Here is a 24,401-nt window from a genome sequence, read left to right on the forward strand (position 1 = left end):
CTCCTTGCTTCGGACTCTTGCGGATTCCGAGCTGTCCTCTGTGCTTTCCTTCCAGCGTCAGCGGAGAGAAGCAATTAGGGAAAAGCTCCTCATCAATAAAAGATGCTCAAGGAGAGTCTTCCATTTGCAAGCGCGTTTCTTTCTTTGAAATGTTTGTAGGGATTTGGACCAGGCTTGCTGCTTGGTGCCTCTCGACCGTCCCCGTCTCCCTTCTCTGGGAGGGATTTCCCCCCTTGTCACCTGTCTTCAAAGTCTCCGATGTCACCAGATCTCTTCTTCTAGCCCTGTGTGCTTTCGGTGTGAAGCCATGACATAAGCGGACACCCAAATTCCTTGGGTGCTACTTCAGGGCATAATGCTGTCATTTATTTATTTAAAACAGCCATGTTTTAAAGATGGGAATTAGCTGCCTGCCTGCCTTATGCAGGCTTACAGGGATGATTTGGGGAGGGGGGGGCATCAAGTTACAGCTGATTTATGGCCATCCCCTTGAGGCAAGAGACATGCAGAGGTGGTTTTTCCCTGCCTCTGCATAGCAACACCAGTTTTTTAGTGGTCTCCCTTCACAATACTAACCAGGGCTGACCCTGCTTAGTTTTTGAGATCTGATGAGAGCAAGCCTGGGCCATCTGGGACAAGGCTACAGAACAAATGCTGGTAGGGGCTCGTGGGAATTGTAGCCCATGGACATCTGGACATCTGGAGGGCCACAGTTTGCCCACCCATGCTATAGAACAGGGGTAGTCAAACTGCGGCTCTCCAGATGTCCATGGACTACAATTCCCAGGATCCCTTGCCAGCATTCGCCAGCGAATGCTGGCAAGGGCTCCTGGGAATTGTAGTCCATGGACATCTGGAGGGCCGCAGTTTGACTACCCCTGCTATAGAAGATACATCAAAGGCATAAAACCCACCATTTTTAAGTTGCAACTCAGGACTCCTAATAATCTTACACAAATGCAGTCTTGAGCTGCCTCCTTAAGATTGCCATTGAGGGGGCTGAGTGTATTTCCTTGGGGAGGCTGTTCCGTAATCCTGGAGCTGCCACCTAAAAGGCTGTGTCTTGTGTCTCTTTGATTGATGGGTCTATCAGGAGAGCCCTATGATCTTTGTGACATAATTATTTATGCTATACTTTTGGCACATCTAGTGTAACCAGAAGCTCGCTTGTATAAGCCCAGTTAACAGATTCTAGGGAACACATGTACAATCTGCATGGACAAACATATATCTTTTTGTATGATAGAGTCAACACGCATTCACCGTGTGTAAGAAGCTGGGGACTAGTACCTGGATAAAAGTGGGATTTGTATCATATGTAACATGCATGTATTGAATACAACTCAAGAATTACCCAAGACACATTATAAAAGAAGGTCCGGTGTTCCCAATGCACAGGTGGTATGTGCTTTCTATGGCTCACAGAAACTTTCTCGGGTCTCAGATTGAGTTCTTTCGCATCACCTGCAGCCTGACTCTTTTATTTTTATTTATTTATAATTTGATTTCGAGACTGCCTCTCCCAGCAAACTGGCTCGCGGCAGTTTACAGCATATATATAAAAAACATCCTTATCCATTGTTCCTCTTATATATTTGTGAAACAGGCCTGGGGGTGGAGACTGTCCTCCCTGTCCGAGATGGAATAAGGCCAATCAGGGTGCGGCAAAGCTGGCAGCACCTTGATTGGCCCTCCCTCTCCACCTCTCACTCTCCACCTATCATCCTCCCTCCTTGCCTGCTAGCGGCAGTTGGTCTCCAGTTTCTCTCCGGAGGTTGCCCCCTATGTGACCCCTAGGGTCTTTAGAGATCTCTCCCTGCCCCCCCCCCCAAGGCCAGTAAGAGTCATCCCTTCCTCTCCAGGCAACGCAGGTGAGCTCTTTATGATGTCATATCAGTTGATCTCCAGTTTCTCTCTGGAGGTTGGCCCCCTATGTAACCCCTAGTGTCTTTAGAGATCTCCCCCCCCCCAGGTGAGCTATTTATGATGTCATATCAGTTGATCTCCAGTTTCTAGCTGGATGTTGGCCTACTGTCTGACAAGTAGTGTGTTGAGATATTCTCTCCCCCTCCCCACCAAGGCCAGTAACAGGCATCCCTCCCTCTCCAGGCAACTCAGATGACCTCTTTGTGATGTCATATCAGTTGGTCTCCAGTTTCTCTCTGGAGGTTGCCCTATGTGACCCCTAGTGTCTTTAGAGATCTCTCCCCACCCACCAAGGCCAGTAACAGGAATCCCTTCCTCTCCATGCAACTTTGGTGAGTTCTTTGTGATGTCATGCCTGCTGTTTTCCAGCTTAACTTTGTGGATTGACCCCCGGTCTGACTTCTAGTGTGTTTAGACACCCCCCCCCAAAGGCCAGTAAGAGTCATCCCTCCCTCTCCTGGCAACTCAGGTGAGCTCTTTATGATGTCATGTCAGTTGGTCTCCAGTTTCTCTCTGGAGATTGCCCCCTATGTGACCCCTAGTGTCTTTAGAGATCTCCCCCCCCCCCAAGGCCAGTAAGAGTCATCCCTTGCTCTCCAGGCAACTCAGGTGAGCTCTTTATGATGTCATGTCAGTTGGTCTACAGTTTCTCTCTGGGGATTGGCCTCCTGCCTGACTCCTAGTGTGTTTAGAGACCCCCCTCCCCCAAGGCCATTAAGAGTCATCCCTTCCTCTCCAGGCAACGCAGGTGAGCTCTTTATGATGTCATATCAGTTGGTTTCTAGCTGGAGATTGACCTACTGTCTGACAATTAATGTGTTCAGATACCCCCCCCCCCATGCCAGTAACAGGCATCCCTGTTGGTGTACATGGTGTCATGTCAGTTGGTCTACTACCCCAAGGGCAGTAAGAGTCATCCCTCTGACCAGCCTCAGCTGGTCAGCAGCAACTCTCCCCAGTAGCTCTCTCCACGTGCTCTCAGTTGTCTGAGCTCATGTCATGTCAGTTGGTCTCCAGTTTCTCTCTGGGGACTGGCCCCCTGCCTGACTCCTAGTGCGTTTAGAGACCCCCTCCCCCAAGGTCAGTAAGAGTCATCCCTCCCTCTCCAGGAAACTCAGGTGAGCTCTTTGTGATGTCATAGAATTATAGAATCATAGAGTTGGAATGGGCCATATAGGCCATCTAGTCCAACCCCCTGCTCAACGCAGGATCAGCCCTAACCATCCTAAAGCATCCAAGAAAAGTGTGTATCCAACCTTTGCTTGAAGACTGCCAGTGAGGGGGAGCTCACCACCTCCTTAGGCAGCCTATTCCACTGCTGAACTACTCTGACTGTGAACATTTTTTTCCTGATATCTAGCCTATATCGTTGTACATGAAGTTTAAACCCATTACTGCGTGTCCTCTCCTCTGCAGCCAACAGAAACAGCATCCTGCCCTCCTCCAAGTGACAACCTTTCAAATACTTAAAGAGGGCTATCATGTCCCCTCTCAACCTCCTTTTCTGCAGGCTGAACATTCCCAAGTCCCTCAACCTACCTTCATAGGACTTGGTCCCCTGGCCCCAGATCATTTTCGTCGCTCTCCTCTGTACCCTTTCAATTTTATCTACGTCCTTCTTAAAGTGAGGCCTCCAGAACTGCACACAGTACTCCAAGTGTGGTCTGACCAGTGCCGTATACAATGGGACTATGACATCTTGTGATTTTGATGTGATGCCTCTGTTGATACAGCCCAAAATGGCATTTGCCTTTTTTACCGCTGCATCACACTGCCTGCTCATGTTTAGTTTACAATCCACAAGTACCCCAAGGTCTCGTTCACACACAGTGTTACCTAGAAGCGTATCCCTCATCCAGTAGGCATGCTTTTCATTTTTCTGACCCAGATGCAGAACTTTACACTTATCTTTATTAAATTGCATCTTGTTCTCATTTGCCCGTTTTTCCATTGTGTTCAGATCTCGTTGAACTCTGTCTCTATCTTCCGGAGTATTTGCCAGTCCTCCCAATTTGGTGTCATCTGCAAACTTGATGAGTAGTCCCTCCACCCCCTCATCTAGATCATTAATAAATATGTTTAAAAGTACCGGGCCGAGCACCGAGCCCTGAGGTACCCCGCTATTCACCTCCCTCCAGTCTGATGAAACACTATTGACAACAACTCTTTGAGTGCGGTTCTCTAACCAATTCCCTATCCACTTAATTATCTGAAAATCCAGATTGCAGTCCTTCAACTTATCCATCAGAACATCATGGGGAACCTTGTCAGAAGCTTTACTAAAATCCAAGTAAATGACATCAACCGAATTTCCCCGATCCAGCAAACCTGTTACTTGGTCAAAAAAGGAAACCAGGTTGGTCTGGCAGGACCTGTTGGAGACAAATCCATGCTGACTTCCTTGGATCACCCAATTGTCCTCCAGATGTTTGCAGATCGCTCCCTTTAATATCTGCTCCATTATCTTCCCCACAACAGAGGTCAGACTCACTGGTCTGTAGTTTCCCGGGTCATCCTACCTCCCCTTTTTGAAGATCGGAATAACATTTGCTCTCTTCCAGTCCTCTGGGACATCTCCAGTCCTTAAAGAGGTTCCGAAGATGATGGACAAGGGCTGTGCAAGTTCTCTGGAAAGTTCTTTGAGTACTCTCGGGTGCATTTCATCCGGACCAGGGGATTTGAACTCATCCAGTGCAGCTAAATGCCTCTCGACAACCTCTCTATCCATGTTAACCTGCCACCCAGACACTGTCCTTTGGCTACGGCCATCTCTAGATGTGCCTAAACACTTTGACCTGTGGGAAAAAACAGATGTAAAATAGGCACTAAGCCTTTCTGCTTTCTCTGCATCTTCCGTTAGAGTTTGTCCATCCGCACCCAACAGTGGGCCTATTGCCTCCTTTACTTTACGTTTGCTCCTCACATAACTGAAAAATCTTTTCTTGTTACAATGGGCTTCCCTAGCCAATCTTAGCTCACTCTCAGCTTTGGCCTTTCTTATGATTGATCTACAGTGCCTAGTAACCTGTAGGTACTCTTCTTTAGAGCTCTGTCCTTCCCTCCATTTCCTGAACATTTTCCTTTTCTTTCTTAGTTCCTCTTGAAGTTCACTGTTCATCCAAATAGGCTTCTTAGAGCTCTTGCAGTGTTTTCGTCTTTCTGGGATAGTCATTGATTGAGCATGCAATAGCTCTTGTTTGAGTAGCGCCCACCCTTCACATGCTCCCTTCCCTTCCAGCATTCTCGTCCATGGTATGACACTCATCATGTCTCTGAGTTTATTAAAGTTTGCCCTACGAAAATCCAACATCCGTGTCTGGCTACAAGCTTCCTTGGCTCCCCATCTCAAAAGGAATTCTATGAGGACATGGTCACTTCCCCCTAGGGTCCCCACCTCATTCACCTCATCCACCAACTCTTGCCTGTTGGTCAGTATTAAGTCCAGTATGGCTGAACCTCTTGTGGGTTCATCTACCATTTGATAAATGAAATTGTCAGCCAGGCAGGTCAGAAACTTGCATGACTGAGGACGCTTCGCAGAGTTTGTTTCCCAGCACACATCTGGGAAATTGAAGTCACCCATGATGACAAGGTCCTGCCACTTGGATATTTTCTCAAGCTGCTCAGAAAGTGCAGCATCCACATCCTCTCGTTGGTCAGGCGGTCGGTAGCAGACACCAACCACCACACTGTTTGTTTTCCCCTCGCTTATTTTCACCCAGATGCTTTCCACTGTAGATATGCTCTCCTTCACTAGAATTTCCTGACAGGTAAGCCCATTCCTCACATACAGTGCCACTCCTCCACCTCTTCGCTCTATTCTGTTTTTTCTGAACAGTTCATATCCATCCACCATTACATTCCAGTCATGAGAATCATTCCACCAAGTTTCTGTGATGCCTACTAGATCATACCTTTCCATCAGCATGAGAAGTTCCAGCTCTTCCTTTTTTTTGCCCATTCTTCGGGCGTTAGTATAAAGACATCTGAATCCTTTTACTTTTGGTTCCCTATGAGCTGGCCTTGCCGGTTGGGCTGCCTCTGAACGTTTTCCTTCCATACATTCCCTATGTTGATCGTCTCCTTCCCCTAGTGGCTTTAGTTTAAAGCTTTCCTGATGAATCTCCCCAGGTTCCTGCCAAATACATTCTTCCCCAGCTTCAATAAGTGCATCAGGTGCTAGTAGGCCTTCCTCAAGAAAGCCTATCCCATGGTCCCAGAAACCAAATCTCTCCTGCCAGCACCAACTACGCAGCCAGTGATTCACCTCCATTATCTTCCTCTCCCAACGCATTCCTCTTCCCTTGACAGGCAAGATTGAAGAAAATACCACTTGTGCCCCCATTTGCTTGAGCTTCCTCCCCAGATCTTGATAGTCTTTTTTAATAGGAGCGATGGTATTCAGGGACATGTCATTCGTTCCCACGTGGACCATCACAAATGGGTAGTGATCCATAGATTTGAGGAGTTTGGGCAGCCATTCTGAAACATCTTTAATTTTCGCCCCTGGCAAGCAACACACCTCTCGGGTTAGGCGGTCAGGCCCAGCCACATGGCGATCCATTCCTCTTAGCAGGGAGTCTCCAATTACCAGTACTCTCCTTTTTTTTTCTTCTCAACTCCATTTCCTTCTGTCCCCGTGGCCTCTTCCCTTTGTCTTGGAATTTGTTTTGGGACCTCTTCCCTTGTTGACCCTTGCACCTCCTCCGCAAGGGCCTGAAATCTATTCTGGAGCTCCAAAGGCCCCAAGAACTGTCTCGCTCTTCGCCGTTGAGTCTTTTTCCGAACTGTCTGCAGAGGCTCCCTATTGTGGTCAATCTCCTTATCCTCTTCAGGACTAGTTGTATTGTCTTTATTCCAAGTTGCAGGGCTCTGGTTTATGAACTCCTCCCCTTTCTTACTTTGGGTCAGAGTAATAATTCTGTTTTCTAATCCCCTAATCATTTCCTCCAAAAGTCTTACCAGCTTACGCTTGGGGCAGCTGTAGTCCATCTTGTCTTCTGGGAGGAAGGCAGTCATGTCACACTCACTGCAGATGATGGGATGAGTGTCCTGGAGGTCCATTGTAATGTCTAGGCCATGCAAGTACTAGAGAAATATAATCTACTGATATAATCTACTGATTCTAATTGCTTGGCCAAGAACCCCAGGCTAAGAGCCACAGGCCCAGAGACCTTTGTTTGTCTCTTGCTCTTCGGCTCGCGCCTCTGGTGAGGAGCAGCCCTTTTTAAGCCTCCCAACAATTACCCAGCAATCACCTCACCCAGGCGGCACAATAGCCTCAGCTGGTCAGCAGCAACTCTCCCCAGTAGCTCTCTCCACGTGCTCTCAGTTGTCTGAGCTCATGTCATGTCAGTTGGTCTACAGTTTCTCTCTGGGGATTGGCCTCCTGCCTGACTCCTAGTGTGTTTAGAGACCCCCTCCCCCAAGGTCAGTAAGAGTCATCCCTCCCTCTCCAGGCAACGCAGGTGAGCTCTTTATGATGTCATGTCAGTTGGTCTCCAGTTTCTCTCTGGGGACTGGCCCCCTGCTTGACTCCTAGTGTGTTTAGAGACCCCCTCCCCCAAGGCCAGTAAGAGTCATCCCTTCCTCTCCAGGCAACTCAGGTGAGATCTTTATGATGTCATGTCAGTTGGTCTCCAGTTTCTCTCTGGAGGTTGGCCCCCTATGTGACCCCTAGTGTCTTTAGAGATCTCCCCCCCCAAGGGCAGTAAGAGTCATCCCTTCCTCTCTAGGCAACGCAGGTGAGCTCTTTATGATGTCATATCAGTTGGTTTCTAGCTGGATGTTGGCCTACTGTCTGACAACTAGTGTATTGAGATATTCTCCCCCACCCCGCCCCACCAAGGCCAGTAACAGGCATCCCCCTCCTCTCCAGGCAACTCAGGTGAGCTCTTTGTGATGTCATGTCAGTTGGTCTAAAGTTTCTTCTGGGGATTGGCCCCCTGCCTGACAGTGTATTTGGAGACCACCACCCCCAAGGCCAGTAAGTATCATCCTGGTCTGACTCCCAATGTGTTTAGAGACTCCCCTCCCCCAAGGCCAGTAAGAGTCATCCCTTCCTCTCCAGGCAACACAGGTGAGCTCTTTATGATGTCATATCAGTTGGTTTCTAGCTGGAGATTGACCTACTGTCTGACAACTAGTGTGTTCAGATACCCCCCCCCAAGGCCAGTAACAGGCATCCCTGTTGGTGTACATGGTGTCATGTCAGTTGGTCTACTACCCCAAGGGCAGTAAGAGTCATCCCTTCCTCTCCAGGCAACTCAGGTGAGCTCTTTGTGATGTCATGTCTGTTGGTTTCCACCTTAACTTTGTGGATTGACCAGTTGGTTTCTAGCTGGAGATTGACCTACTGTCTGACAACTAGTGTGTTGAGATATTCCCCCCCCCCCAAGGCCAGTAACAGGCATCCCCACCTCTCCAGGCAACTCAGGTGATCTCTTTATGATGTCATGTCAGTTGGTCTACAGTTTCTCTCTGGAGGTTGGCCCACTGTCTGACTGCTAGTGTGTTTAGAGATCTCCCCCCAGCCAAGGCCAGTAAGAGGCATCTCTTACTCTCTAAGAAACTCAGGTGAGTGCTTTGTGATATGCTGTTTGTTGATCTCCAGTTTCTCTCTGGGGATTGGCCTCCTGCCTGACCCCTAGTGTGTTTAGAGACCCCCCCCTCCCCCAAGGTCAGTAAGAGTCATCCCTCCCTCTCCAGGCAACTCAGGTGAGCTCTTTGTGATGTCATATCAGTTGGTCTCCAGTTTATCTCTGGAGGTTGCCCTATGTGACCCCTAGTGTCTTTAGAGATCTCTCCCCACCCACCAAGGCCAGTAACAGGAATCCCTCCCTCTCCAGGCAACTCAGGTGAGCTCTTTGTGATGTCATATCAGTTGGTCTCCAGTTTATCTCTGGAGGTTGCCCTATGTGACCCCTAGTGTCTTTAGAGATCTCTCCCCACCCACCAAGGCCAGTAACAGGAATCCCTCCCTCTCCAGGCAACTCAGTTGAGCTCTTTGTGATGTCATATCAGTTGGTCTCCAGTTTATCTCTGGAGGTTGCCCTATGTGACCCCTAGTGTCTTTAGAGATCTCTCCCCACCCACCAAGGTCAGTAAGAGTCATCCCTTCCTCTCCAGGCAACTCAGGTGAGCTCTTTGTGATGTCATATCAGTTGGTTTCTAGCTGGAGGTTGGCCTACTGCCTGACAACTAGTGTGTTGAGATAATCTCCCCCCCCCCCAAGGCCAGTAACAGGCATCCCCTCCTCTCCAGGCAACTCAGGTGAGCACTTTGTGATGTCATATTAGTTTGTCTCCTGATTCTACCTGGAGGTTTGCCCCCTGTCTGACCCTAGTTACCTCAACCATGGCCTGTCCATGGGATTGAGACAGTGCTGTTCGCCCTGATCGAAGACCTCCGTCACCAGCTGGACCGGGGCGGATCGGCGCTGCTTATATTATTAGATCTCTCAGCAGTGTTGGACACAGTAGACCATGAGCTTCGAGCTCAGCGCCTCGCCGATGCCAGGATCAGAGGGACTGCCCTTCAGTGGCTGATCTCCTTTCTCCAGAATCGTGGACAGAGGATAGCATTAGGAGAGATCTCATCAAGCTGTCGCCAACTGGCCTGTGGAGTCCCCCAGGGGGCAATTCTCTCTCCAACTTTATTTAACATCTTTATACGCCCTCTTGCCCTGCTGGTGCGGAGGTTTGAGCTGGGTTGCCACCAATATGCTGATGACACCCAGCTCTTCTTCCTGATGGATGGCTACCCTGACTCTCCCCCTGAAACATTAGCCAGCTGCCTGGAAGCAGTGATGGAATGGCTTAAGCAAAATTGTCTGAAGCTCAACCCTCAACGACGGAGGTCCTGTGGCTGGGCAGGAAAGCTCCAAGCAAGGAAGTGTGCCTTCCCAATCTGGATGGAGTGCAGCTAACAGTGGCCCACTCTGCCAGGTACGTAGGAGTGATATTTGATGCCTCCCTCTCAATGGAGGCTCAGATCATGATGGTAACATGGCTGGCATTCTACCATCTCTGCCAAGCCAAACTACTAGCGCCCTACTTGGCCCCGGAACACCTAGCCACAGTGATCCACACGATGGTCACCTCTAGGCTGGACTTCTGTAACTCGCTCTACACTGGCCTGCCCTTATCCTTGATCCGGAAACTGCAATTAGTCCAGAATGCAGCTGCCAGCGTCCTCACATCAACACCTCACATCAACACCACACCCAGCCCATCCTCCAGCAGCTGCGCTAGCTCCCGATTGAATTCTGGATCAGGCTTAAGGTTTTGGTTATCACCTTCAAGGCCATATGCGGTCTGGGCCCAGTATACCTGAGGGATCGCCTCTCCGCCTGCACCCCTCAAAGAGTCTTGCGCGCTACCTCCTCCAACCTCCTGGTGGTCCCTGGCCCCAAGGAAGCCCAGCTTGACCTCAACCAGGGCCAGAGCCTTCTCTGTCCTGTTCCCTGCCTGGTGGAATGAGCTCCCAGAGGAGATCAGAGACCTGATGGAGCTAAAGCAGTTCCGCAGGGCCTGCAAAAGGGAGCTCCTCCGCCAGGCATTTGGTTGAGGTCGACCCGGACCATTGCTTCCAATTGGCCCACAGGCCCCCCCCCCCCTATTACAACTGCTACTAATCTGCCTAGCCCACTGGGTCCCAGTAAGAGTTGAGCTGTGGCTCCTTTGTGGTTCTCTCATATTTTTATGTTGGGGTTATTGTTGTCACATGTTTTACCTCATGTTATCTGTATCTGTTTCCTGTTCCCTGTAAACCGCCCTGAGTCTCCGGGGAGGGCGGTATATAAATGTGAATAAATAAATAATAAACAAATAAGTAATTTCTGTTGCCTGGAGATCAGTTTTAACCCGCGGGGGACTGTCAGCTACCACCTGGAGGTTGGCAACTGTAGATCTTGCCTGCAGTGAGGTAGACACAGCTGTGAGGTCAATGCAATAGATCCGTGAAGCCCCTTTACATGGCAGCCCTCTGGCCCGCGCAGAAAAGTGCTCTGGGACCGTTCCGTTTGGCATAGTTTCGGCCAGGCCAGGCGGGTGGGAGCTGATCATGCCGGCCTTCTCAAGAGGCTTTGGTTGGCCCACCAGCACTTACGCAGGCCTTGCTGTCCCCAGAGCCCTTGTGCTCAGCAGGAGCCGGCGGAAGGTCTGGGGTCCCAGCATGACTGCAGCAAAGGTGAAGCGGTGACCCTTGATTTATGCCGGGCGAGCGCCATGCCCCCAGCACTGATCTGGACAACCAAGATCAGGGGTAGTCAAACTGCGGCCCTCCAGATGTCCATGGACTACAATTCCCAGGAGTCCCCTGCCAGCGAATGCTGGCAGGGGGCTCCTGGGAATTGTAGTCCATGGATATCTGGAGGGCCGCAGTTTGACTACCCCTGACCAAGATCATCATGCAAGGGCCTGTCAGTCAGGAAGGAAATAACAGCTTCGACTCCAGCCCCACCTGCTGGCACTTAAACTCCACTGCTTGCAAAATCACCAAGAGAACACACACACACACACACCCAGATCAATTTTTAAAATGTCTGCTAGGTAAATATTTATTTATGTATACATAAAGCAACATTTATTTGCCAGCTGTCTCGAGGTTCTCCCTTCCTTTCTCTCAAGTCCGCAACTGGACTGTCCAAAAAAACTTCCTTACCTTAAGGGGACAGGGCTGGTGCCAAATGGCACCCCTGAAAACACTACTGAACCTCTTGCACAGGGGTAGTCAAACTGCGGCCCTCCAGATGTCCATGGACTACAATTCCCAGGAGCCCCTGCCAGCGTTTGCTGGCAGGAGCTCCTGGGAATTGTAGTCCATGGGCATCTGGAGGACTGCAGTTTGACTACCCCTGTTATATACCAATGATATGGTTCTCATATCATTGATGTGTGTTGGGCTGTGGAGATAGTTACAAAGATTGGGAGAATTTTGTGAAGGTGAAGCACTTAGCATCAACAATGATAAAACAAAGTTGTTTGCATTTGGGAGGAGAACCATAGAATCATAGAATCATAGAGTTGGAAGGGGCCATACAGGCCATCTAGTCCAACCCCCTGCTCAACGCAGGATCAGCCCTAAGCATCCTAAAGCATCCAAGAAAAGTGTGTATCCAACCTTTGCTTGAAGACTTTCCCATAGTTCATGAGTTGTTCAGAATTACTAATTTTCTAAATTTTGTTTTGGCACCCCTGAAAACACTACTGAACCTCTTGCACAGGGGTAGTCAAACTGCGGCCCTCCAGATGTCCATGGACTACAATTCCCAGGAGCCCCTGCCAGCGATGCTGGCAGGGGCTCCTGGGAATTGTAGTCCATGGACATCTGGAGGGCCGCAGTTTGACTACCCCTGCTCTTGCAGAATCCCCCCCCCCTCAAAGAAGACAGCCCCAAACGTGGCAACGCTATTGAAGCAATTGACCTCCTCTCTTGCCTCCTGGGCGCTGGGCTGCCGTACAGTTTGCCTTCTAAAGCGGCCCCTTTCTCCAAGGGGGCTGATCTCTCTTGCCTAGAGATGAGTTACAATCCCAGGAGATGCCCAGCTCCCTCCTGGAGGCTGGCTGCCCTACAGAAGCGGAGCTTGCCTGGTTTCTTCGTAGTACAGTTTAGGTTGGGTGCTCACTGTTTGTATCCTACACCCACGACTGCTGTTTCCTTTTGCTTCCTGGGACTGTATTGTTCAGTGTTTGGCTTTGAGAAGGGAGTCAGAGACCGAGACCCAGCTGCTATGTGTGTGTGTGTGTGTGTTTTTAATGCATTCAGTATCCTGAAGAGTTCAGCGAACATTTTGGCAGCTTTATCCAGAATTTCTGCATGCTGCGCAACCCTGATTTTGCATGGGTTTGGCAACGCCCTTTGCAATGTAGAGACATGTGGAGGTATTAAAGCCCTTTCTAGGGTCATTTTGATTTCATCTGAAGAGCTGCAAAAGCCCTTGTTTAGGAGCCAAAGTCAGGGGCAGTCAGGAAGCTCCTGCTTCCATTGAGAAGAAAGCTTAGGGCTGATCCTGCGTTGAGCAGGGGGTTGGACTAGATGTCCTCTATGGCCCCTTCCAACTCTATGATTCTATGATTTCTTGCACACCAAGCCACTGGAAGCACTTCCTGGAGCAGATTTGGGAGACGGTGTCGAGTGTCACTGAGGGGGGGGGAAGCAGCACCTCCACCCCACAGGTGCCACCCTCCAGGTCTGTGTGTGTGGACTCTGTGACATTCTCCCTGGCTGAGGTCCCTCCCCTGCCTAAATCCGGCCCTTCCCAGGATCCACCCCTAAATCTCCAGCTGTTTCCCCAGTGGGAGTGGGCAGTCCTGGCCTCCCTGCAGGGGTGGGAACCATGCATGCCAATAATCCCGGTAGGTGTGGGGTCTCTCTGGAAGGAGAATGCCTTTACTGACACAACCAATTGAACACAGGTTGTTTTTTTTTTGTTTCCTATTGTTATAAAACCCGTAATCCATCATTGTTTCGTGAGGTCCCGTGTTAACATTTGGCACTAGTAATTATTCCCTTCTGCCCCTTGCTGCCATTTTTCATTTTTATTTATTTTATCTTTCTTCCAGTGATGTCCTGCCTCCCTCCCCCTCTGGGGGACCCAGAGTGCCTCATGTCCCCCCCCTCCATTTTGTCCTCACAACAGCCCTGTGAGGGGAGGGAGGCACAATTAGGGGGGGGTGCTCTGGCTTGGTTTGGCCACCTGGGCCAGGGGTAGTCAAACTGCGGCCCTCCAGATGTCCATGGACTACAACTCCCAGAAGCCCCTGCCAGCGAATGCTGGCAGGGGCTTCTGGGAGTTGTAGTCCATGGACATCTGGAGGGCCACAGTTTGACTACCCCTGAATCCCCAAAATGGCGTGTAGGAAGCCAGTGCTGCAGTACAGAGAGGAGGGGCAGCGGCAGCGCACCAGCCAGTGGCCGCATGCAGGCGCAGAGCTCTGCGCTTGCATGCAGCCACCGGCTGGCACACCCCCCTCTCCCCATCTCTGCCAGTTGCGGCGCTGGCCACCTCGGGCTTTGGTGATCGCCAAGGCGACCGAACTGAGACAAAGTGCACACCCCTAGGCACAATGCATGTGACCGGCCTCAGGTCATCCCGCAAACCTCCAGTGTGGCCGAGTGGGGATTGGCCCCTAGGTCTAGCCACTTCTCCAGGGGCCCATGGGCATGGTGGTGCCGGCTGATAACTTTCCTGGCACCCTCTACGTGTTTTTCAAGTGGGCCAGGTGGGGATTTGGCCCAAGGAAGCTTCCAGTTGGCCCTGGGTGCTCCTCTTGGCTGGGCAGGTTTTTTAAAATGCTGCTTTGGCAGCTCAGGGATCTTTGCTGTGACACCAGCTGGTTCGGGGCAGGCTAACCCTCCTGCTGCAGCCGTTTTGTGGATGGGCCTGCTGTGCCGTGCCAGAATCCGAACGATCTGCCCAGGCTCCTGCAGGTCGGAGACCCCCCACTGCACACCATTCTGGCTCCTTTCTTGTTCCTTTCCAAATCTGTCCTGAATGCACCACCTTGGCGGCGGTCAGCTCTTTCACCGCGTGCCTATTTCATAAGGGGATTTTACTTTTTGTCTCCCGCAGGTGACAGCGACCCCGAGCCCAAGCGCAGCGCCGATGAAGCGGAGAGTCCAGGTGCAGGTCTGTGTTTGGTGCGCGTCTCGCTCCAAAGCGGCCCCTCAGGCAGGCTGCCTTTGCCCGGCTGAACAATCACCCCAGTCAATGCGATCGACTGGAAACGTTTGTACGTTTTCAGCAGATTAAATGGGGGGGGCTCAGGAGGCTGTCCCTCCGGAGACCAGGGCTCTGTTCATTATGAATGAGCCCTCTTCCCTTCCAGCTCAGGAATGCGCCCCTGCCTGTTAGGGACGGACTCCTTAAAGTGGAATCGATCTTAGGAATGCTGGGGTGGGGGCATGTTTTGTGGCCGGGGATCGTATCAGGTTCTCACGCTTCAAAGTAGCCAAAGGAATGTGGAGAGAAGGTTCGCTTGGCAAGATGATGAAGGGCCTCTTCTGCCGTTCACAGCCTTTGTGGCCCGTTTTTTTTTTTTAAAGCCCGTTTGGCTTCCAGAGCTGCTGGTTTTCCACCAGCAGCTTTTACGAATCAGCTTAGGGAGGCTTCAGAGTTTGGCTGCCAAAATCCAAGCCGCAAAAACAGATGTCAAAGATCCTAGGAAGGAGAAAATGACACTTATCTTACTGGGGGAGGGGAATCATGGAAACACAGAGCTGGAAGGGGCTCCCAGGTTTCTCCAGTTGCCCCCCCCCCCCGGCTCAATGCAGGAAATGCACAGCAATCTCCCCCCCCCCACTTGCAGTGACCCTCCGCCCAGAAGAAGGCAAATGACCTCCAGGATCCCTTAGCTGATGCAGCCCGGAGGACAATTCCTGACCCAACATGGCCCTCGTGGGTGTACAAGGAAGAGTCCGGGGCTGGCTCATCCCTTCCTGCCCTCCCCCTCATAGTCTGCCCCAGTTCACAGACTCAGCACGGCAGTCAGTCTGGTTGCTACCAAGCTTCTGCTTAAACACTTCCAAAGAAGGAGAGCCCACCACCTCCCAAGGAAGCCTGTTCCACTGAGGGACCACTTGAACCATCAGGAGGTCCATCAAAGCCAGGACTGTCCATTCTGACTGGCAGTGGATGTCCAGGGTCTCAGGCCATGGTCTTTCCCCTAACTTCCTGCCTGGAGATGCCGGGGAGTGAACCGGGGACTTTCTGCATGCCCAGCAGAAGTTCTGCCACTGAGCCACGCCCCTTCCTAATCAGAATTAGAATCATAGAATCATAGAATCATAGAATCATAGAATCATAGAATCATAGAGTTGGAAGGGGCCATACAGGCCATCTAGTCCAACCCCCTGCTCAACGCAGGATCAGCCCTAAGCATCCTAAAGCATCCAATTCTACTGCTTTGGGCATGAGTTTATTTCTTTTCATCCTTCCCCTTGGCTATTATGGTCTTATTTATTACAATTAGGCTTCCAACCTGCAGGGCCTCTTCTGTATGATGGATAAGCGGATGAAAACTCACTAAATACATCGTTGTTTTTCTGATCTCTGCACAGCAGAGTGAGTTTACTCTGCAAAACTGATTTTGCTCTGCATGGTCAACCGTGTCTTTTTGCTTACAGGGTCTTTGAAGTGTTGTTTCTGAAAGAGGGTAAACATCAATTTTTCCAGTGTCACAGTGCTGAAAACGCTCCTTTTGTAATGCAGAGATGTCAGCGTGTTTTTGCTCTCCTCCCCTTTTCTGCTTACCGTCCTTCGTCTACCAATGGGACCTCTGCTTTTGTCAGCGATCACGTGAATATGCCATTTGCCCTGGCAACCGAGCCATATGTAAATGAGTATAAATTACCCTGTGGTGTTTATGTCAGTGGAACGCTCCTGACTACAAAGCCATACCTGTGATCAGTGACCAGGTGGGGGCACAAGCCCCCAAAACGCAAATTCAGAGGGGGAGGCAAGCTGGAATTAAGAGAAGGCATAGAGCACAGCCACAATTTGAAAATTGGGGTGGGGGGAGAGGGAAGGCACGGGGTGCAGCTGCAGAACAGACAAACTCAAAATTTAAAGGGACAAACCCTGCTCCCTCCTTTGTGCTGGGTCAAGAATGCCCACTGAAAACTATGGGAAACACAATGGATCTGCAACAATATTCAGCATCTCTCATTGTCCTAGGAAGGTGAAAGGGGGGGGGGGTTCTTGGTTTGCTGTATCCCTCCCAGTGCTTTGGCACTAAGGTGCTCTCACATTTCCTGAGACCTCCTGCCTGCTGGGAGGGGATGTCTGTGCTTTCACTGATCTAGAAAGGTGCCTTACTCATGAGGTGACTGTGTATTGGATGACGAGAATGCCCACTGGAAACCATGGGAGATGCTGGAAGACCCATCGGAAATAAAGGGCAGCAAGAATGCCCAGTGACTTCCATGGGCGCCATTGAAATGTTTTATAGTAAGAAAACAGTTGCAAAGAAAGCATGGAATGGATTACCCATTACACTCAGATGAACTACTCTGGAATGGCAGGGCACTGAGTGGAATGACAGCCACGGGGAGAGCCACGGGATGGTCGCCAGGGGCGAGGGAGGGGTGGGAGCCGAAGATGGCAACATTGGGGGATGCACTAAAACCATGGAGGAACCATGGAGACGCTGGAAGACCCATTGGGAGGGGCTAGGCCAGGGGTAGTCAAACTGCGGCCCTCCAGATGTCCATGGGCTACCATTCCCAGGAGCCCCCTGCCAGCGAATGCTGGCAGGGGGCTCCTGGGAATTGTAGTCCATGGACATCTGGAGGGCCGCAGTTTGACTACCTCTGGCCTAGGCAGATACAAGGCAGACTACCTCTGGCCTAGGCAGAACTGCTTGGGACGTCGTATTCAAAGATTTCCTGCAGAATACAGAACCACAAACAACGGTGTAAATTTAAAACGTTGCAATTTAAAACAGTTTTTATTGGGGAATGCAGAATATGCCCAGGTGAGGCCTGGAGCACTCCCGGAATTACCGCTGATCTCCAGACCAGAGATGCGTTCCCTTGGAGAAAATGGCTGCTTTCGACGGTGGACAATGCACCCTGCTGAGGTCCCTGTCTCTCGTAAAGCACGTCTTCTCCAGTTCCCACACCCAGAATATTCCCAACCAGGGGTCAGCCACGCTGATTTGCTTTTGTGTCCATGGACCCACCCTCAGAAAGCCTGGCGTTGGCTCAAGCCAAGAGTCAACACCTGGGCTTCCGGATCGGCCTGATGTAGAACAGCCGGCTTTCAAGTCCAGGAGGGCCAGAGAGCCCATCCCGAAGGAAGCTTAACCCAACCACACACCTCTTGTTGGTTTCTAAGGTGCTCTTGGACTGGAATCTAACTGGTGGCCAAAGCTGCTGTTCATGCACTGCAAAACGGCAAACTGTGTCCTCTCCGGCCCACCTAACCTGCACTAACGATACCTTCTGTTACTGGCTTGTGTTTAATTCCTGTGGCAAGAGCCCTCCTTTTGTGAAAACTTTTCTATCAGCCCCAAAAGCTTTTATTAATACCTGGACGCTGCAGGGGGGGAGGTCCAATCACTCAAGGCAGCGGAGCGGAGCCGCTGGGCTCTCCGGCCCTCCCGACAGAGTCTTTTGGTCCCCGTAGACTGCATTGTGGCTGTTTGTAAAGAGCCGAATTTATGTTACAGCAAAATCCGCTCCGTCCCTAACTTTGGTTATGGTCTGGAGGAGAAGCACTGTGTGTGGAAAAGCGATCGCCACCCTTCCATAGAACCCCACTGGCTCCAATTATCCCTCGGTGTATTCATAGCCTTTTCTTGATGCTTTGGGGTTTAAGCTGGCTTTTATCTACCTGCCTTCCTTTGACAATGGCTCCTTTATGCTTGCTTTGCCGCGGATTGTCATATGTGCAGTCATGGGCCCCGTTTTCATTTGGGCAAGTATAAAATCCGTTTTCCATCATCCCGTGCAGCCCAAGAGCTTCTCTATTTAATTTATACATTTATTGCATTCCACTTTGAATGCTGGTTCCATACACGCCCCTCTCCTAGATTTGTGTATATTTCTCTATGTTGTCTCCAGCCACAAGATGGATTTTGTGCTTCCCGAAATTAGTCGGTTTACTTCCAGTCCCAGATCGGAACAGGTGTGGACAGTCTGGGAAGCCATGTGGCCCTGCAGAAAAGGGCCCTGCAGAATGGATCTGGGCATTGACATTAAAGCAGGAAGAAAATCTCTGATGTGAAGGAAGGAATCTTGACTCTTATTCAGAAGAACCCTTATATGGGGACCTGGAAGGTGGCTGGAATAGACTCCAGCAGACCTTAATTAATTCTGTTTATAGACGGCATCTCCCCAGTGACGGGCTCAGGGAGGTTTGCAATATTTGTATACATTTAAAATGATAAAACTATGAAAAACATAATAAATACAATGGTTCCCACAGACACCTCAATTTTACTGGCAGATTCAGAAAGCATGGTGTCGTGGTTAAGAGCAGCAGCCTATGATGCAGAGAACTGGGTTGATTCCCCGTTCCTCCTCCATGTGCAGCCCGCTGGGGAACCTTGGGCCTCACAACATGCTGACTCCGGCCCAGGGGTATGATACAAAACGAGGAAGGGCTGCTTTCATCACAGTGCTGGTGAAGCACTCCATGGGTTCTCTTCCCTGCAGTGAGCACAGAAGGGCTGCGGATCCCTGGCACGCTAAAATTCCATGCAGAATTGCAGAGAGTCCAAATCAAGATGCTGGGCAAATGAAAAAGCGGACAGGTAAGATCTCCTTACCTGCCAGCATCATGTCTAAGTGAGGCCTTAGACAAGAGGGAGACAGCGTCAGCATTCTAGGGATTAGAAGAGCAGAGAATAGTATGAAGAAGAGGCACATGGGTTGGATCCTGCGGACGCTGTTCTTTCACATCCCCGCTGCTGTACGGCTTTTCAGATCTCATCTCAGTTTATTGTCCCATGAAAAGACAGGACAAACACTACGAAATTCACAATCCAAATAACCGATCCCTTTAAGAGCAAGTGTAATCAGTAGTGAGTACTTCATGAGTGTTTCTTCATCCAAGGAGCAATTCACATGTGGAACGCACCACTGAGGAGTTGGTAACAGCTAAAAGCATAGACCAGGGGTAGTCAAACTGCGGCCATCCAGATGTCCATGGACTACAATTCCCATGAGCCCCTGCCAGCATTCGCTGGCAGGGGCTCATGGGAATTGTAGTCCATGGACATCTGGAGGGCCGCAGTTTGACTACCCCTGGCATAGACAGCCTCAGGGGGGCACTAGAGAAACATAGAGTACAGAGGTCCACCCATGGCTCTTAGCCACAAGGTATAAAGGTAACACTCTGTCCGAGGCAGTGATGCTCTGTCTTCTTGGTGCTTGGGGGTCCACACTGGGAGGCCTTCTGGAGTTCTGGCCCTGCTGGTGGGCCTCTTGGTGGCCCTTGGGTTTTGGCCACAGTCTCACACAGAGCATTCGGCTGGATGGGTCGTTGGCCTGACCCAACATGACTTCTCTTGTATTCATGGCTGAAACCAAATGATACCCCAGTGAGTAGAATTCCAGTTTGTAAAAAGAGAGCATGAGAAAGATGCAAAATTTCTATTAAGAATCCGTCCAACTGGTGGAGGAAAGTACCTATGCAAGAAACAGTTAAAGATAACAAAACCAGCTTTAAAAAAGAAAAGCAGCATTTTTCTTTTACACTTAGGAAAGCCTGAGCTCAAATCTGAGATGCCGGATGTCAGATAAGCGCTTCTGGGCTGACTTTTAGAAAAGTCTTTTCAATGAACTGCTTGGCACCGTAAATGTTCACAAATGTGCCAGCGGGGATCGGTGCCAGGCATTTTCAACTGCAATCCATATTTTAAGAAGCAACCCAAAAACCCCTTGTGGGTCATAGAAAAAACATAACTAGGAAGCGGGTATCCATGGAAATGTTTGCATACATCACGGAGACACCATCTTACCCAGAAGGGGCTTCAGTCAGTTCTGTTGCAATGGAGCCCCCACCCCAAAAAGAAAAGATATAAACAGATAAAGAAGGAGAGTTTAGAAACTTCATGAAGAGGCAGATCACCCAGGCTACTACAGGGATAAGGGCGCCATTTTCATCTTGTCCCAGCTTGGTCTCAGCTATTTCAGGCTGCAATTAAATATTCAGAAGCCCTGGAAGGAGGGCACAAGATGACAGCAAGTTTGGAAAACAGAGGAAGAACCACAAACTCATTTGAAGGTTTCCAGTTAAGTTGTTTGGTTTTCGGCAAGAAGAGAGAAGGAGACACATAGTGTTCTTGTGAGTTGTGTGGGCACCATGCCACTCATTGCTTACACCAGGGGTAGTCAAACTGCGGCCCTCCAGATGTCCATGGACTACAATTCCCAGGAGCCCCTGCCAGCATTCGCTGGCAGGGGCTCCTGGGAATTGTAGTCCATGGACATCTGGAGGGCCGCAGTTTGACTACCCCTGGCTTACACTTTTTCATTCTTCTGGGTCTGTTGGAGACAGAGGGGAATGTGGGGGGGAGGGTAATTCAAAGCAGGAGCCCCACCATCTGTAATAAATGCATACCAAGTGTAGCCTTCAAGTAAGACCAATAAAGCATTTTAATGCAACTCCCCCCCCCTCCATAACATAATGGTTCCTCTGGGCTGATATATTTATCTTTAAAAGAGACATCTCTTTTGCTGGGTAGAAGGGATGACCTTTTGACCTTTGTTTTTTTCCAAAACATCTCTTTGAAGTCTTTGGAATTGAGGTGTTTGGTGATCTCCTTCTGCTTGGTTCCTCTTCCTGCCAAATGGCCCGTTTTGGGGGTCAGCATGCTTTCTTTTTCTCAGTGCCAACATTAATCATACAGTGGTGTGAGTCTTTTTTAAATAATTCGGCTGGTTTCCACCCACGCCTCTGACTTTACCTTTGCGTAAGCCTTGAGCTGGTCGGCCCAGGCTAGCCAATCTCATCTGCTCTTGGAAGCTAAGCAGGGTCCGCCCTGGTTAGTCGGATGAGAGACCACCTGAGAAGTCCAGGGTCACTCTGCTGAGGCAGGCATTGAGAAACCACCTCCCTTCATCTCTTGCCTTGACCTGGATAGGCCAAACAAGCCCGGTCTCAGTGATCTTGGAAGCTAAGCAAGGCCAGCCCTGGTCAGTACGTGGAACGGCAGACCACCAAGGAAGCATGCATTGTAGAAACATTCAATGTCAAACGGTCTCTGCAGGTCTCTTGCCTTGAAAACTCTAGAGCAGGGGTGGGCGAATGCTGGCAAGGGTTCATGGGAATTGTAGTCCATGGACATCTGGAGGGCCACAGTTTGCCCACCCCTGCTCTACAGGGCCTCCATAACTCAGCTGCAACTTGACAGCATTTAATTAATGGCCCTGACCTGGATTGGTTCTGTACTTACTTTGCCCCCCCCCCACTGTCAATCCTGCTGAATTCAGATCGATTTGAACTCGGGTCTTCCTCCTTCCTTTCCCCTGAATTGAAACACAAAGCATTCTGCACTTGATTGGGGAAGCTCAGAGCGGGGAGGGGAGTAGTGGTTGTGAAGCTGTTTGTTTATTTTTCTTTTCCTGAACGAGTGAGGGGGAGGGGGGGTCAGGTGAAACTCCAGTCGGCGTTAAAGGCTGGAGTGTGCTTTATTTCTTGTCTTTTGACTCCCAAGTGTACAGGGAGGGCAAGCCGGGGGAGGAGCCCAGTGCCCGAGGGCCTTGGAGCAGGCCCGTAGGGAGCCCGGGGAGTCGATGGGGAGGGGACCAGCCGGGGGGTGCCCTGACCCCTACAAAGCCTGCCCTTATGGATGGGCTTTGAAGCCTAGTGGACTACAATTCCCATGAGCCCCTGCCAGCACATGCTCTCTTGCCGCTCCCGGGCTTCTTGTGCCTGCAGGCCCCTTTGGAATTCTGACGCAGAGCGGTGGAAAGTACCACAAAATGGCTGCCAGAGGAAGTGGCGCCAATCACAGAAATCCATACCTTTTAATAACCAATCGAAAGCTCTGCTGGGCTCAGCTCACCCCCCCACACACTTTGTAAAAGCAGTTGACGGGCACCCAGAAAGGTATCAGCGAGTGCTATGGGTACCGTGCTGGGGATCCTGGTCAGTTGGGGTATTGTGTGGCCAGTCTTGAACAGCACAGCAGGAGGAAAGTTGGGGAAAGACAACTACTCAACGTCACAGGTCACTTGGCAGAACCCTTTGTGATTCCTGTTGTTAATTTAGGATTGCCTTTTAGCAGGAGTACCAAACCTAGGACTGGTCCTTTGAACTACCAGGAATGTCCCCAGCAGGCCCATGAACCAGAGGTGCCACGGTTCTTCCACCTTCAAACAGTCCTCTGGAAAAAATCTACATATATTAATTTTACTTGCTTACTTCAGTTATTTCCCACCTTTCTCTCCAGTGGGGACCCCAAATGGTGTACATCATTTTCCTCTCCTTCCGGTCTATCCTCACAACAACCCTGTGGGGTAGGTCAGGCTGAGACTGTGTGACTGGCCCGAGCTCTCCCAGGGAGTGTGGATTCGAAAACAGGTTTCTCAAATCCTAGGCTGGCAATTTAATCCATGCACCACTCTGGTTCCCACATTTCATATATGGGGCATGTTTTCCTCCCAAACCAACATTTCCCATGCATCCGAGGGTAAAAATATGTTGTATAGGTTTTTGTTTGTAGGTGTCATGAAGGGCTATATCTTTCCAGGATACTTAAAAATGGCACCCAAGGTCACTCATGGGGCAGAAAAATGGGATATTGTAGTCCCCTGCTAGACTGACAAAAGGCATAATTTGTTTGGTTGTTTATATTTCAGAGTTGTGAGTGTGTGTTTACAGAAAGTAAGCTGTACTTTGGGAAGCCTTGTTTACTGTTGTACAGTTAGATTCAAATGGGAAGCCATGTTAGTCTGAAGTAGCACAATAAAATCAGAGTCCAGGAGCACCTTTAAGACCAACAAAGCTTTATTCAGGGAGTGAGCTTTCGAGTGCAAGCACTCTTCCTCAGACTATGAACTCCTTACATGACAGGGAATATATAGCAAAAATTAATTCTGTTACATCAGTAGACTGTGTCACACAACCAAATACAGCCAATGATAATCCTTTGTCAAAACAGCCAATCGGTCCCCTGGAATTCAGCTGTAGCTCACAAAAACACAAAGAGAAACCAAACTGCCTGTGCCAGTTTGTGTCAAAGGCTCTCACCTCACCAAGCAGCAGAATTAAATAAGCAGGTGATGATGTCCTAAGAGGAGAAAGCACTCAGTTTGAGTCCAGGAGTACCTTTAAGACCAGGGGTAGTCAAACTGCGGCCCTCCAGATGTCCATGGACTACAATTCCCATGAGCCCCTGCCAGCATCCGCTGGCAAGGGCTCATGGGAATTGTAGTCCATGGACATCTGGAGGGCCGCAGTTTGACTACCCCTGTTTAAGACCCACAAAGCTTAATTATGGGTCTAGCGTTTGTATCCCCCTTCCCTGAGCCAGTACCTTCCAATATGTACTTCGGTGGCTCAATAAATGTCCTGCAAACAAGACAGAGCAGCACTGCTACAGAAATGTCCCCACTGGAGAATCAATTCAGGCGCTAGACTTCATTGCTGCTTTCAGTTGCTCCAAAAAGCAGAAGGATTGCTTTGACAAGAGAAGCAAAATGCATAAGTAGCCAGGAAGTGCTTGTTCTGAGCTCTTGCAGTCTCAGCTTCCCTCCCCTACACCTTTTGGGTTTTCCCATCCCTCAGCACTCCCTGCCAATGGGATCTTCCTGATCTGTCCTCTGGCTGCGAGATCTAAGGGCTCAGAGAGTTGGAGCCCTGTCCTGCCGGCTGGGTAGCTCTGTTCCCCGGGAAGCATCTGCCAAGATTAAGTTCTAGTGGAGATGAAGTGCTGACACCAATCCTTGCAATGCAACATGCTTCCTTGACTGTAGCACCACGCCGAAAAGACAAGGAACACATTATGCACGGTGTTCCCAGA

At 50.1% G+C, this 24,401-nt stretch overlaps 1 protein-coding gene across 5 annotated transcripts in view; it reads left to right on the top strand.

Annotated features, from left to right (window-relative positions):
- The window catches only part of MACROD2 (mono-ADP ribosylhydrolase 2), a 1,296,381-nt gene that overhangs the window by 1,166,882 nt on the left and 105,098 nt on the right, over positions 1 to 24,401 (top strand). For all 5 annotated transcript variants that reach the window (XM_077316459.1, XM_077316450.1, XM_077316428.1 and 2 more), the window contains one exon: positions 14,501 to 14,557. In XM_077316459.1, the coding sequence (XP_077172574.1) occupies positions 14,501 to 14,557 (57 nt within the window). The remainder of the gene's footprint in view (positions 1 to 14,500; positions 14,558 to 24,401) is intronic.

Source organism: Paroedura picta, chromosome 1, assembly GCF_049243985.1.
Source record: "Paroedura picta isolate Pp20150507F chromosome 1, Ppicta_v3.0, whole genome shotgun sequence".
NCBI lineage: Eukaryota > Metazoa > Chordata > Lepidosauria > Squamata > Gekkonidae > Paroedura > Paroedura picta.